Raw genomic sequence first — 15,162 nt, forward strand, 5'->3', positions numbered from 1 at the left:
CCACGGTTGCCAGTTCGATCCCCACATGGGCCACTGTGACCTGGGCCCTCCTTTAAAAAAAAAATATTACAAGAACTTCTAGCCTTGTACAGAGAACCACTTTCTATTCTTAAGTGTCTGGACAGTTCGATCACGATCTTTAAACACATTTACACCAGTAGCTGCCGTTAGGACAGTGGTTATTCTGAGAAAACGTGTAACAAGACTTGCTGAGAATCGTCTAGTCTCCCTCCAGCATTTTTATATAAATGAGACTTGAGCAAAATTTACCTGTAATTGGGATTTTTTGCAAAATTCTTGATCAAAATTTACTTTTGACTATTTAATTCTGTTCCTTTAAATTTCTTTTTTTATGTTCTTCATGGTTCTCGTTCATTTGTTCATTCAGGAAAGCTAGACATTTAATTCCAACTCTTTCTTCATTCACTACTTACAAATTTCAAGTCTCAAATAGAGTAAGCTCTCAAATATAGTTTAAACGCATCAGCAGTATGCTAGCTAAAGCGGAGACAGGGCTTGTAAACCACATTTCCCATCACTTTTCTGGAACTAATCTTATTCATCTTTCTAAGTGTTACATCTTCCTCCTGGGCTGGGTCTCACAGGACTAAAACATCTAAAAAGTTACACTGAACAGCTCACTTGAGAGTTACATTTATTATTTAAATTTATGAATAAAGGTTTCAGAACCTAGTGGGAGTAAAGCACAATGTAAGAGATGACATTTGCTGCAAGTTACCTGCAGCTTATCAGTGAAGCACCCAGAACATTTCTACCAAAATGTAAACTGTTAAACTGTCTCAACCAGATTTGAATCATCAGAAGTCATCATTTCTCTTACAAACATGTTTATCACTGTTCAAGTTTATTGCCAGTATGTCCTGGTTATTTGGGGAATTCTTTTCAATGGAAGTATCACTCTAGTTATAGACTTTTTGGATAAGGGCAAGATTTGTTAGATAATATATCTCAATGCAGTTGAAACGATGATAAATGAAACCAAAGCTATGAATTTTCTTACATTAAATGTTAAGTACTATCTGCAGTCAGAAACACAGCTTGCCTGCTTTCAGAACCTGTGTCTTGGAAATATTAGATGTTAAATATTAGAGATTAAAGTTGGTTCAGCTTAATCCATGGGCTTTAACGTGCACCATGCTACTGCATGCTATTTTCTTCTTACTGAAGACCACTCGAGCAACTTCTGTTTCTGCTAAGGCCATTTTCCTACCTAACACTAATATCATAATTACAAAAGATATATTCATGCTGCTATAGGTTTTTTTGGTAGGAAAGGAAAAAAAGCAAAATGCAGGTTTGTTCATTCATGGTACTACGGTACTAAAACAACTTTACCCAAATTGTTTTATTTTACATAACAAGTTTATTTTTCCAAAGGCATATAGACAATAAGTAAACATTCAACCATATCTTAACTTCTGCCAAATATTATCTGTCCTAGAACTGTTCCATTATGTCCCAGTGTCTAAGCATCTTTAAATTCAATAGTCGTCATCTTCATCAGAGTCCATTACTTTTCTTCTGTTGAACTGGGGAGAAAAAACAAGTGTCGTTACATGTTTAATAAAGCACAACTCAGATTTTCTGAGAAGAACTATTTCTGCCTACTACAGGAAGACATTTTTGTCTGTCTTTAAAACAACCTGGTATTTTAGATCTAAAGGGAGCGGGACGACGATGGAAGAGCCTTAAAAATTACACCCTCCATACGGCAGCCTTTTCCCCAAACTCCCACGTGTTACAAAATGGAAATGTCTCTGGCCTGAAATGTGACCAGTAGATGTATATTCAACACACCATTTAAAATACCCATCTTTTTCTTTTGCCGTGTGCATTTAGGGAAACTTACTTTAACTGTGGTTTTCCTTTCTGTTTGTTGGCTTACTTTCTCAAGGATTTCTATTAAACCTTGTTCTGTTACCTAGGATAACCAGCAAGAAAAACAGTCATTTTTTTTAAACAAAGAATTTACGTCAGCAGACTGAATCGTTGTGGTCTTCCTGGGGTGTAGGCAGAGTACCAGAGGGAAGGAGGTGGGACTAAAGGTTGAAGTTACCGGTTATAATTACAGGTACTCCTCTTTTTACTGGGCTTCACTTCATTGCACTTCACAGGTGTTGCACTTTTTTTACAAAGTGAAGGCAAGATCCTCCACCAGCAAAAAGATTACAACTCACTTTACTGCAGTGGCCTGGAACCGAACCCACAATATCTCCGAGGTATGCCTGTATTGGTTCCTTAGAAAATTTGCTCTGCTCGTCCTCGTTTGAGGAGGGGGGAAAAAGTATCCATCAATTAGCTTCCTCGGAAAAATCCAAAGTTAACAGGTATTTAAGAGCACCTTTATCACCACTAGCAGAAAGACAACCACCTACACCACTCTGTCACATGTCAGGGATACAGACACACCACCTCTGCCCTTAAGACCCTGAGAAGATGAAGTGCAGGTGATAAGTCACTCAGAAAAGACAAACCGGTCATTGTCTCTTCCACACATTCCTAGTGTAAGGGGTCCAGGGCAGGACTGATCCCCTCAGGCTGTGGTGGCAGGTGGGGGAGTGGGGGTGATGCCGTCTGGATCTTGAAGGAAGGCCAGACTTGGCACAATATACCCATTGTGGCATTACAGTAACGCACAGAGTAACCAGGAATTTTAGCGCCATCTCATTTGCAAAACAAGCTTAACGTCTGCCTACACTGGTAGTATTTCCATTAGTATTACTGAGAAAGCTTCTTTCCAGTGTAGAAGCAATTTAAGCCAGCTGACCCTACCAGTCATTGGGTCACACAGACATCAACAGGGTCCTACAGCAATGTCAGAAAGGGAGAGCAGAGGAGTTTAGGAAAGGCAATTCGTTATCTTTTAGGATTTATGGTGATACACCTATTCTCTCCTTTAAAAATTACTTCCTTAAAATAGTCAACAAGAATTCTGTAACCAGAAGAACATGAAATTGACCTTCTGAAGGTATGTTTTGATACAAGTAGGTTAACGACAGGTAAAACTGCCTCAAGGCAGTCCAAGCTTACCTTCCCACTGAGTTGTCCGTATCTTGCCATCTGTATGAGGTAATTCTCTACTGCTTTAGTTTTTTCAGGCTTTACAAGTGCTAAGTTACTTACTGAAAAGAAAAAAGTAAATATACAAAAAAGCATCAAAATTAAATGCACTTACACCTTAAAACTAAGCACCAGCATTTCCAAAGCACTTCCCAGACTTATTTATGTCTTGAGACTAGCAAAGCAGGTATGGCAGAAGGTACTGCCACCCTTCTTAAAAATGAGGAAACTGAAGTCCAGCCATGTCAGTCTAGTCAAGGCCAAGATTAAACTTGGGTCCTCAGATTCTAAGCCCGATGGCTTTTAGAAAAATACATACGATTGCCCTCTGGAAAACAAATTATACATTACTATACATACGTAATGGCCGAGATCCATCTAAGGCCCCCTCCTCTAAGCTGGGCTTCAAGTTACAATACAGAAGATACTAGTTCATTCCAATGGGCTCATTTAATTTTTTTTCTACATGGTTTTCTTTTTGTTTTTTATTATGAAAAATTATGAACTGAAATGGAGAATACAATAATCCCCCAAGTCCCCATCACCCACGTCAACTACCAGCAACATTTTGTGACTGACTGACGAGTTGTTTCCTATAAGTTTTACCTAATGAGCCCTTGGAGATCATCTCCCTGGTAGAAGAGAACCGAGCTGCTACTTCTAATAATGATTTAAGTACATTTGTTTAGGTTTCTAAACTTCACATTTCTTACAAATGTCTGTATCTTAAGTCTTTTTAGGTTAAACAACTATTTAGAGAGAGCAATAATTTCAGATGTATCTCCCTATTCAACTAACCCAAGCCAATTTTACGGAAATAGCTTAGAAGAAACTGAAGATGCTTACACCGGGCCCGGGCTGACTGATCCAGAACTTGGGCTAAGATACTGTTTCTCATTTCTGCTTCCCTACAACAAAAACAGGTCAAGCAAAATTAGAACTAAGCTGTCAGCATTCCAACTAAACATACAAAAATGTAACTCACTCAATACATTTCCCAAGATGGAAGCCTGCTGAATACACCGACTGTATGCTGTAGTAGGTGCTGTGCGGACAGCAGCAGCTATTATAAGAGTCCACTCTTGCCCTCCAAAGCCAGCTTTATATTATGTGGGTGTAAACCTACCAGGCTGAAACGTAAAACTTTGCATTTTCACAATTCAGGGTAGAGTCTCAGTTCAACCACCATTACCAACACTTATTAAGTACCTTCCGTGTCTCCCCAAAAATAAGACTGGATTTTATATTAAGTTGTGCTCCAAAAGACGCATTAGGGCTTATGTTCAGGGGGTGTCATCCTGAAAAATCATGCTAGGGCTTATCTTCTGGTTAGGGTTTATTTTCGGGGAAACACGGTAGTATGTGAGAGGTACTAGAAATTTGAGATTTGAGTGAGATTTCTGGCAATTAGAAGGACCAAATGATTAATCCATGGAAGTATCTTAGAGATGAAGCTGCCAAGACCTAGGGAGGTTATGTTAAGAGGACACAGAATCGTGGCCAAGCTAGAACCAGATCCCATGTTTGAAGACTCTCAGTTCTATTTTTCGGGTGAGAAGGGAGAGTGAAATTATAACTCTGCAAGTATCTTTGCATCATCCTACCTATCTAAGTAGGAACTAGTTCATGTTAATAGGACAGTGGTTTCAAACCTTTTTTAAGGACTTTGTTTTTAAGCAAAGTCCTTCAAGGAACTTAATACACAACACAGACAACAGCAGAGATTCTTTGGCTGAACTGAGGGGGCGCTGGGACTGGCTGTGCCCACTAACTGCCCCATAGGGTTCCCGGAACATAGGCCATTTCTTTACCACACCTGAGTACTTCAACCCTGCCACAAACTACTGTTACTATATGTCACTGAATCTAAGATGCCATTGATTGTAAGATGAACCATTGTGTTATGTATCTCTAAGAACAAAAAAACCACCCTAGATGAGGAGGCTAATGGGAGATTTCCCCCCACTCACAACTGCGGCATCGAAGAGCAACATCCACAGTACAAGGTAAACAAGAAATAAACCCGCAGAAAGGGACAGCAAGTAAGGATACATGCATAAAACTTGATCCTGAGTGAAGGAAGAAAAAAGTTCCTCTGAAAATTTGAACTTGAAGCTTTAGTCATGCAGGTGTACTGTCTGAATTCATAATACCAGCGTAAAAGGAGGGGGGAAACTTCAAGCAGAGAATTTAATTGTAAGACATCTCAGGTTAGAAATGTACCCAAGGGATGGCAGAAGCAAAGTAAATCCTCTCTGGAAAAATCCAGGACAATAGTGATCAATTATGAGACCTTTTCCAAATTCAGGTATGTTAAAATGTACATCTTAGAATTAATGAAATTCATGTAGGTTTATTTTCTTAGCACTATCCCAGGTGCTTACCATCTCTCTTCTCTCAATAAAATAAGCCACGGAAAGGCAGGATCCTTCTCTGCCTATTTCTACAGACCCAGTACAGTGCCTGACCTAGAGCAGGCTCTCAGTATTTGCTGAGTGAGTTCAAAGGCAGCATGATGGAGGGAGGAAAAAGTAGGGAATTCTTTAATACCGTGTTTCCCCAAAAATAAGACTTAGCCGGATCATCAGCTCTAATGCGTCTCTCGGAGCAAAAATTTATGTAAGACCGGGTCTATGTTATAGTAAAATACGACCGGGTCTTATATTAATTTTTGCTCCAAAAGATGCATTTGAGCTGATGGTCCGGCTAGGTCTTATTTTCAAGGAAACATGGTTTAGTTTCAGTTTTGCAAGATGAAAAAGTTCTGTTGCACAATAATGAGACTATAGTTAACATGACTGAACTGTACACTTAAAAATGGTTCTTATGGTAAATTTTATGTGTTCTTTTATCACAATTAGAAAAAAAGGTAGCATGATGGGGTAACTAAGTAGTCCTTCAATAAGCCTGCCATGTGTGAGGTGTTCCGCCATGTGTGAGGTGTTCCGCCATGTGCTGGGATAAAATAACAATCTAAGAATAGTATAACAGTTAATATTTATCTAGCACTTACTAAATGTGAGGCACTGGACCCCCCTAAGAAGTAGTCCTATTGCTATGCTCATTTCAAGGTAATCGCAGTTTAGCAGAGAAACCAACAGCAACCAGTAACTATTAACAAGGTAAGTGCCATGGGGTTCCACACATTTATTTAACACATTAATAACAAAGTACCTTGATGATTTATGGAAAGATCACTATGTCAGGAAGAACTTTAAGATTCACATACTTATTAAAATAAAGTGAAAAAACCCAAAAACATTGGTGAAACCACCCTTCAAAAAGTTCAGAGCTCCAGCCCATACCTGTGCTTTGCTTCCTGTTGTGCTGCATCGCCAGGATCCTGAAAAAATAATTTTATCTTTTAGTAATTTCACAGAAAAAAAAAAAATATATATATATATATATAGGAACTATTTTACTTTCTGATACCTAATCGGCTCCTGCAGGGATAGAAGTCAATTGCCAAATAATTAAAAGTTGGGCCTCCCAGAAGTCAATGGGATACCTTCCACTTACTACAATGTTTTGATGAGCTTCTAAAGTCACAATCTAATAGTGTTTTAGCTTGCAAGCAACCATTAGGGAGAGGTGGACCGGTGCAATGAAACCGAATTTTACGAGGTCAGAGTAGTTCCTGGGGGGAATAAAATGTGCTGCTGTCCTGGGGATGCTCATGATTCAAATGGCGCTTCCTTGGAGACCGTCGCCCTTCATCCCTTCCACGGTCCTCCCCTCTCTTTACAGTAAGTCATTACTTGAGTCTCTCATCTATGGTATGTAGTGTTTAGTGTCTGGCTCCTCCCCGGCTGTCAACTCCGTCACAGGGGATGGGTATTCCCCGCCGTGCCCTCTGCGCCTGGCACTCAGGACACCCTCGACAAATGTTCGTCGACTACTTGGGTCAGAACAACTGAATTCTAGAAAACAATTCGGCTGGAACAGGAATCGAAGCAGGCTAGATCCCAAAGCTAAGAGGACGGAGAGCCGAGGAGCTGAACCTTCTGCTTCGGACCGACGCCGGCCCAGGCGAGACCGACATCTGAGGGGAGCCGACCCCCGGATCGGGAGAGGCCCCCAAGCCGGACCCGCCGGAGACAGCACGTGGTCGGCTTGCCGCCCGAGTTGCCAAGCGACGGAGAGAAAGGCCCAGGCCGGCCTCGGAGTCGGGGCCAGGGGCAGGGTCCTCGGCCACTCGGCCGGGGACCAGCCGCGACGCTTTGAGCCGCGGTCCCCTGGGGCCGCGCCCTCCATCTCACACGAGGGGGGCCTGGGCCTGGCGGGCGGCCGGCGCGCTCACCCCGTGCTTTGCCTGCAGCTCGGCCAGCCTCTGTTTCCGCAGCGCCTCCAATTCCTCCTCTGCCATGCTGCAGCCGTGCGGGTTGAGCAGCCGCAACCCGGCCCCGATCCCCTCCGCTCTCACCGCCCTCCCCACTGCGCAGGCGCCCACGGCGACCAGGCGTCACCAATCCAGCCCGGAGCCGCGCCGCCCGACGCAGCCAGGGCGCCGGGAGAGGCCCGATTTCCCGATAGTCAGTGGTTGAGCGTGGGGCGGGGCGGTGGGCAGAACGAGTGGGCGGAGCCTTCTCCAGCGCGGCCGCATCTTTGCTCTGCACTTGGGGGCATCACCTGGGCTAGGACCGGGTTGTGGATGTACAAAGGTAGAAAACTAAAAACAGGCCATCTTCAAAAAGTATAATAACAGGTAAATTTTGCTAGTGGGCTATTATGTGTTAGGCTCATATTATCTCCATTTATAGATGAGGGTCCTAGGGCTTAGACTGGCTAAGTGGGGTGATGGAAAGGTTCTAAAACTGGATTGTAGTGCGAGTTACACAACTCTTAAATTAGCTAAAAAGACATTAACTTGTACACTTAAAAGGAGTGAAAGGGGGACTGGAGGCAGAGGCAGAAGAGACTCGCTGGTTACCTGAGCATTAAGAAGCCAAGTTAAAGCAAACTTGGAAGGTGAGACGAGGGCAAAAAATGGGGCCTTTCCTCCGAGGTGGGAGCGGGGGTGGGGTGGGGGTAAACTTCTGGAAACTCTTCCTTCCCCACGAGGGCCTGTCGAGCGCCTGTCGGAGGATGTTGGGGTGGGCAGCGGTGACTACGTGAACTCCCCAGCGGGAGGCATGGCCTTTTCAGTTGGGGACCTTGGTGTGTGTGGAGGGGAAGGTGGTGGAATGCCCAGCTTCCTAATCCTGTTACTCCTGCACGTTAAACACCTGCTGTTTTTCAATTGTGGCAAAATATAAAATTTACCATTTGAAAATATTTTCTCATTCTGTGGGTTGCCTTTTTACTGTTGATAGTATCCTTTGATGCAGTTTTCATTTTGATGAAATCCGACTTACCTACTTTTTCTTTTGTTGTCTGTCCTTTTAGTGTCATATACAAGGAATCATTGCCAAATCCAATGTCATAAAAATTTCCCCTATGTTATGTTCTAGAAGTTCTACAGGTTTAGCTTTGATGTTCACGTCTTTGATCTATTTTGAATTGATTTTTGTATATGGTGTAAGGTGGTGGTCCAAACTTTTTTTTTTGTTTTTTGTTTTGCATCAGGATATCCTGTTTTCCTAGCACCAATCGTTGAAAAGACTATCCTCTTTCCCCATTGCATAGTCTTGGCACCGTTGTTGAAAATCATTTGCCCATGTATGTGAGAGTTTATTTCTGTGCTATTTTATTCCATTGTTCTATATGTCTGTCTATGCCAGTGCTACACTATGTAGAATACTGTAGCTTTGTAGTAAATTTTGAAGTCAGGAAATGTGAGACCTCCAACTTTGTTCCTTTTCAAGATTATTTTGGCTACTCAGGATCCCTTGAGATTCCATATGAATTTTACAGTAAATTTGTCTTCTTCAAAAAACATCATTGGGATTTTGATAGAGATTGCATTGAAACTGCAGATTGCTTTGGGGAGTATTGTCATCTTAACACTATTAAGTTTTCCAATTCATGAATACAGGGTATCTTTCCATTTGTGTCTTATTTCTTTCAGCAAAATTTTGAACTTTTTGGTGTGCAAGTCTTTTGCCTCCTTGGTTTAGCTTATTTCTATGTAGTTTATTCTTTTTATGATAATATATTTGGAATTGTTTCCTTAATTTCAGTTTTTGATTCTTTAATGTATAGGAATAAAATGATTTTGTGTTGACTTTGTATCCTACAACTTTGCTGAATTTATTAGTTCTAACATTTTTTAAATTTAAAAAGATTCCATTTTTCAAATGGAATCTCTAGGCTTTTCTACATGTAAGTTCATGTTGTTTGCAGAGATAATTTTACTTCCTTTCAAATTGGATGCCTTTTATTTTTTTCTTGCCTACTGGCTCTGGCTAGGACTTCCAGTATTATGTTGAATAGATGTGGTGAAAGTAAGCATTCTTGTTTTGTTCCTGACCTCAGAGGAAAGCTTTCAGTCTTTCACTATTGAATATGATGTTAGCTGTGGGTTTTTCATATATGGCCTTTATTATTTGGAGGTAGTTACCTTCTATTCCTAGTTTGTTGAATTTTTTCTTTTATCATGAAAGGGTGTTGAATTTTGTCAAATGCTTTTTCTGCATCAATTGAGATTATGTGTTTTTCCCCTTCTGTTACTGTGTTGTATTACTTAATTTTCATGTTGGAACTTCCTTGTATTCCAAGAATAAATTCCACTTGTAATTGTGGAATTTGGTGTAAAATCCTTTTAATATGTATCAGACGCCCACCAAGTGCACCTAGAGAAAATGGCAAGATAAAGCGCACACACCGCTGATGGAATGCTACCCAGCTATAGAAAAGAATAAGGAATCCTTGGGTGTATTTGGGTTAGTTTTTTACTCTATGTAACAAATTATCACAAATGTGGTGGCTAACACTTGCAGGCACCTGTCTTTGCTCGTGGGCTATCACGTCTGAGGCAGAATTCAGTTCCTTGTAGTGACAGAAGTGAGGTCATGTTCTTGCTTTGTCTCTCGAGGTCTGTAGAGTGCCACTGCCCTCCACTATACGTATCACAGAATCATGACTGGTCTCTCCTCCTCGCCACAGTTCTGCCCACGCTCAAGGGGAAATCCTGGGCAGGTCCTCCAGGGGTAGAATCCCAGGATCATCCTAGAATCCTGCCAGTGCCAGAGATGGCTGGTGGACAAAGGACCCCATTGCCCTGGCAGTGCTTTGCTGCCTTGGGATTGTCACACAGACACACAGGCATCCCTGGAGAAGACCCTGCCCCCTTGAAGGAACCACATCTCTACCAAGCGTGTGTGTTTGCTCTTAGTCTATCTCATCGTTCCCCAGCTGCAAGGTCTTCCATCACAATCCACCAGATTCAATCAGGGCCCCAGCATGAACTTGGGGTGACTCGGAGGTGGGTCAGCACCACCCGCCCTGTAGGCCTCCCATTCTGCCTTCAGGGCGACTTCCTCAACTCACTGCTGCCCAATCCATAGCATGTCCTGTGCCAGGATCACCTAGTGGAACCTGGGCCAGTCCTGATTGATATAAATCTACGGACACACTGCCAAGAGCATTCCCAGACAGCAGGGACAGTAGCTTCTCACGCCCACAGGTCAGGGATTTTAGTAGATGGAGATTTGGGAGAACAAGCTGGAGCCCCAGCACCTTTCCAAAAAGCTCCTCCGAACATTTGCCTTGCTCATCAAGCTCCAGGTTTGCAGGATCAGACTTACTTCCTGCCTAGCTTCCCCAGGTGGCACATCTAGCTTGGGGGCAGAGACTGTCCTTGCTTACTGAACACATAGCACAGGCCAAGTGACAGGATGGAAAGGGAGGAAAAGGGCCCAGAAAAGCAGCTTACTTAGTGAGTTAATACCGCCACCACCGGGCATGGCCAGGTGAGGGCTGTTACACAAATGAAGACTGAAGGCCAAGTGTAAGGGTGCTACAGAATGGGTCCCCCAGCCAAGGGCTTTCCTGAGCACTCACCAGGCCTATTCCAGGCACCCATACGGCCCTACATTCCAGTGGGGTGTGGTTGGTCATACAATGCTGGAAGGTGGGCAGGGTGTACACAGAAGTGGCTCAAGGAGAAAAATCACATCTAAGGGGAGGCAGGTATTTCTTCCCCAACCCAAGGCAGCAGCTCAGTGCTAGTGCAGTGGGGGCCTCTACCTTGCACACTTAACTGAAGACCCCTGTACTCCTGACATGTGAAGATCAGCCAGAGCTCTGGCTGAAGGGCAGAGCCACCTGGCTCTTGGTAAGTTCACTCCTCACGAGGCTCCCAAGCACCAAGCAAATGGAATGGGTGCCACCAGGCCATCCAGAGGCAGGCAGCCCTTCCACACCTCCTTTCCCAGATGGATTGCCAGAGATACAGCTTAGGTTCAAATTCCCATGCCTCCACCTCAGCTGACCTTTATATATGACACAATTTCCGTGGAAATCAATACCTTAACGGTTCATTTTATCAGGTTGGTGCAAAAGAAACTGCCGTTTTTCCAATTAACCTTTTAAACCAGTTTACTTTTGCACCAACCCAGCATGTTAAAAGTCCTCCAAGTTACCTGACAGCTGTCGGGTACGGGAATGCAGGTCGACTGCAATTTACTGACTTGTCCTTGGCAGGGCTGCGGGATCCAGACAAGAAAACACGTTCAGCACCATCTCCAAGGCTGCTTCACTCACAGCTGTCCCTGCTGTGATGCAGGACAATGGAGGTTTATCTGAGCTTTTCTCTGTACACAAACCAGACTGGTTTCAAAGAAACTCAGGCACCAAGCTGCCATCCGGGGTACAGGCAAAGCAGTGCTTACCCATGAGGAACGCTTGGCAGGGCTCCAGCCTCCCTCTAGGGTCCCCTGGCTGCCACTCCTTGGCCAAGAAGGCAGTCCTTGAAGGGTCTGAGGCTGGCCTTCTGCCCCAGAGCACACAAGCTCTACAAGTTTGGGTGAAGGGCTGCAGACAGGCTCAGCATGAATCTGGGTGCAAATCAAAGCAAGGGCGAGGCCCTAAGACCTACAACGCCAAAATAACTACAAACTGCTGATTAAAATAGGCAGCTCTACTTAAAAAAATGGGATTTGTAAACTATCCACAGAATGCTATTATGGACAAACAACAGTCCTAAAATATAGAAAGGAGGATGCACTCCTGTCTCTCACCTGCCTTGTAAAAACACCCTCATCCCAGCTGAGGCCCCCTACCTGTCCAGGTATCAAATGGAGACTACAAACTTATCACAAACTGTCAATAGAACTTTATTTCTTCTTTTCAACATCCTGTTCTGCAGCTTCCTTGGCCCTTTTTGCCCGGATGCCAAAGAGCCGGGCATTGGCACGGGCCATGCGAAGGCTGGCAAATGCCTTGAAGTTCTTCTCCTCTTCTGTGATGACCCTGGCTTTCTCCTTCTTGTAGACCTAAAAAGAGTACAAGGGGTCAAACCCTGGCCTGCAGAGAAGCCTGTAACGAGGCCCAGGACCCAAATGTCAGCAAACCCAGAGAGGTGTTGGAGACTAAGTAATGCTGAAAGAAGTGAGTGGCCAGCAGCCGGTGACAGCTGCCGTGAGCTGCCGACCAACGACGGCCTCAGCCGGGTAGGGGGAGGGGGAGCGCAAGGCTCATAATACCAGCATGGGCCAGGGAGCTGTGTCCTACACTAGACTGAGAAACAATGGCTTGAACCGGAGGGGAAAGGGGGAAGTGGAAGAAGAGGCGGGGGGGGGGGGGGGGGAATAATGCTGAAAGGCTACACAAAGGCTGCCAAGGAAGAGATCCCCTTTCCCAGAGGAACCTCAAGGGCCCCATCACTTGATGGGCAGGTTACAGAATCATCCAACATGCCCTGAGATTACCTGTGGCCTGGGATTTCCAAATAGCAAGAAGGGAAAAAGGACGCAACTCCTTGTCAAAAGAGTGACAAGTGGGGTCCCCAAAAAAGAGCATACGGCCTTCCCTTGAGGAGTCCATGTGTTTAGAAGGCAGGATGCTCTTGCCACCCTTTACTCCCTTCAAGTCAATCTCCACCTCACGTTCCCTCGTGCATCCTCCCAACACCTCCACTTACATTCCGTATGGGCATCACTGGGCCTGACAGCTGGGTGGCCAATTTGAGTTCTTCAGCCTGTTAACGAGAAGGGCGAGTCAAATGGGTTCAGCTCATTTACGTAAGGGCCCCAAGCTTATAATCCTCTAAGGCAGCCCCACCTGACATTGGGTGACCGTGTGCTTGGAAGGGATAGGTGTCTGCAACTGCACGCACACATTATGTGGGTCTATGTGCCAAGTAATGGCATGGCACCAGATTCCTATTCTAGCTGACAGACACAGGCAGATGCAAAAGAGCACATATACCTGAACGGATGCAGATAAAGCAAAACGTCAACTGAAGTGTAAACCCACTCCCAACCCAACTCCAGAGAAGCCTGGATGGATGGATGGACACTATCAACTTTGTTCTAAAAGTTCTTCTAGAAATATGTGTCATACACAAAGCATTTTAGAGAGCAAATCACTTTCAATGTAAAAAAGCTAGCTCCAAGTCAAACAACTTTTACCATTCCTACAAAACAGAAACATCACATTTGAGAAGCACGTGGTGAATATTGGCGGTTCTAATTCATTTATAAATTTTCAGGAGCTTTCTGCTCATTATCAATTCTCTACTGCCCATATGTGAAGGCCAAGTTTTGGGGGATAAAAAGGTTACAGGCAAATGCTTTCCTTCTCACCCCATCTGGACCCAGCTACAGAAACTACCCCTGAACCAAGGGAAGCCACATGCTGAGGTTGGGCAGCCTCTCAGAGACCCCCACACCCCTTACGATCCCTCTGCCCCACCAGGAGCTGGGAGCAGTGTACTCACAGAGCTGTCTCCCTTCTTGGGGGCTGATGGCTTCCTGGGGAAGAGGATGAGCTTGGATCGGTACTCCTTCAGGCGCTGCACGTTGGCCTGCAGGGACTCTGTAGACTTGTTTCGCCGTCTTGGATCCACTGAGATCCCAATGGTCCGGGCCAACTTCTTATGGATGCCGGCCACCTGTCCCCAGAGACAGACACGAATGAGGCCCCAGGAGCCTCTAATTTCCATACCTTAATAAAATCACTCAGTCGTCAGATGGAAAAGGGTTCAAATGTACTTTCATCAAGGCAGTACAGCGATTCCGGAGAATGTCATCATTTGACTGTGAGCCCAAGAAGCAAAACGTATGCTTCTGATAACGAGGTTTTGCGAGTACTCACCCTTAACTCCTCCAAGCTGAAGCCCCTGCCGGCTCGCACTTTGGTGTGGTACCTCACAGTAGGGCATCTCACTATGGGCCGGATGGGTCCCGACGCGGGGCGCGGAGCGATACGGCGCGCTTTGGCTTGCCGGGCCTTGCGTCTGAGCAGACAGAAACCAGGCAGCAGTTACCGTGCCCCAAAGCCTGTCTTCCCGCGCGGGCGTGACGTCTACGGCCTCATGCCAAAGCAGGGACACAGAGAGCGCAGACGACCCCGCCCGCCAGCGACCCCAAGCCCAGCGTCCCCACCCACTTGCCCCCAATCATAACGTCACGTCGGCTCTCAAGTGGAGCTTAAAGTGCTGCACAGTTATGACAAAGCAAAGGGTCCAAGCGCACTTGCACTCCAGGGAACACCGATTCCGAACACTGTCACTACCTGGCCGTGTACTCCAGGAGCCCCGCTCACCTGCGGATCTTCCGCGCTGGCTGGTTAAACCACGTGGCCACACGCCGTTGCCAGTCTTTGTGGAAGTGGGGCTTCAGGATCATGCCATTTCGGCTGGGCGCCATGGCTGCTGCCTACCGGCCTGGAGAGGAAAGCAAGTCAGGGCTCGGGTTCCGGGCGGATGCCGCGTGCAGCCCTCCTTGGCGGACCCACAGAGCCCGGCCATAGGCCAGTGCTGTCTGCGCCATGGATTCGACGCCGATGGAGGCGGATGGAGCCCGATGGCATTCGACGGCCTCCGCCAGTGCCGGACTAGAGCGTACCCACCTTCTCACAGGGAGAACAGCCACCGGAAAAGAAATGGCGCCGCAAAGCACCCCGGGATGGCAGTGAGCCTGGCCAATCTGAAGCGCCAGGACGTTCTGACCAATCATAGCCTGGAATCACGGAAGTGAC

The 15,162-nt window shown here is 45.4% G+C and overlaps 2 protein-coding genes and 1 non-coding gene across 3 annotated transcripts; all 3 read right to left on the reverse strand.

Annotated features, from left to right (window-relative positions):
* Nucleotides 1-1,348: 1,348 nt before the first annotated feature.
* On the reverse strand, nt 1,349-7,540 carry PDCD5 (programmed cell death 5). Its single transcript, XM_019742686.2, has 6 exons — nt 7,382-7,540; nt 6,387-6,424; nt 3,928-3,989; nt 3,052-3,143; nt 1,871-1,942; nt 1,349-1,550 (listed from the first exon to the last, which is right to left on the reverse strand). Exons 1-6 carry the CDS (start codon nt 7,445-7,447, stop codon nt 1,503-1,505), a joined length of 378 nt encoding a protein of 125 aa, XP_019598245.1. The 5' UTR covers nt 7,448-7,540; the 3' UTR covers nt 1,349-1,502.
* A 4,740-nt stretch (nt 7,541-12,280) lies between these two features.
* On the reverse strand, nt 12,281-15,140 carry RPL13 (ribosomal protein L13). Its single transcript, XM_019742754.2, has 6 exons — nt 15,034-15,140; nt 14,728-14,848; nt 14,278-14,419; nt 13,901-14,074; nt 13,103-13,159; nt 12,281-12,455 (listed from the first exon to the last, which is right to left on the reverse strand). The coding sequence occupies exons 2-6, from the start codon at nt 14,829-14,831 to the stop codon at nt 12,297-12,299; spliced, it is 636 nt and encodes a 211-aa protein (XP_019598313.1). The 5' UTR covers nt 14,832-14,848; nt 15,034-15,140; the 3' UTR covers nt 12,281-12,296.
* LOC141567774 (small nucleolar RNA MBII-202) lies at nt 14,131-14,214 on the reverse strand. Its single transcript, XR_012490603.1, has one exon. It is a non-coding gene; the product is annotated as a small nucleolar RNA MBII-202 (small nucleolar RNA).
* Nucleotides 15,141-15,162: the final 22 nt, after the last annotated feature.

Source organism: Rhinolophus sinicus, linkage group LG11 (assembly GCF_036562045.2).
Source record: "Rhinolophus sinicus isolate RSC01 linkage group LG11, ASM3656204v1, whole genome shotgun sequence".
NCBI lineage: Eukaryota > Metazoa > Chordata > Mammalia > Chiroptera > Rhinolophidae > Rhinolophus > Rhinolophus sinicus.

What these genes read in the sequence shown, in the direction of transcription:
- PDCD5 (XM_019742686.2), bottom strand. Translation starts at nt 7,447, where the DNA reads ATGGCAGAGGAGGAATTGGAGGCGCTGCGGAAACAGAGGCTGGCCGAG. An exon ending in AGCTGCAGGCAAAGCACGGG is followed by an intron (nt 6,425 to 7,381) that starts GTGAGCGCGCCG and finishes TTATTTTTTCAG; the next exon opens with GATCCTGGCGATGCAGCACA. An exon ending in TCAGTCAGCCCGGGCCCGGT is followed by an intron (nt 3,144 to 3,927) that starts GTAAGCATCTTC and finishes TTTTCTTTTCAG; the next exon opens with TAAGTAACTTAGCACTTGTA.
- RPL13 (XM_019742754.2), bottom strand. Translation starts at nt 14,831, where the DNA reads ATGGCGCCCAGCCGAAATGGCATGATCCTGAAGCCCCACTTCCACAAA. An exon ending in CCAAGAAGGGAGACAGCTCT is followed by an intron (nt 13,160 to 13,900) that starts GTGAGTACACTG and finishes TCTCGTTAACAG; the next exon opens with GCTGAAGAACTCAAATTGGC. An exon ending in CAGTGATGCCCATACGGAAT is followed by an intron (nt 12,456 to 13,102) that starts GTAAGTGGAGGT and finishes TACTCTTTTTAG; the next exon opens with GTCTACAAGAAGGAGAAAGC.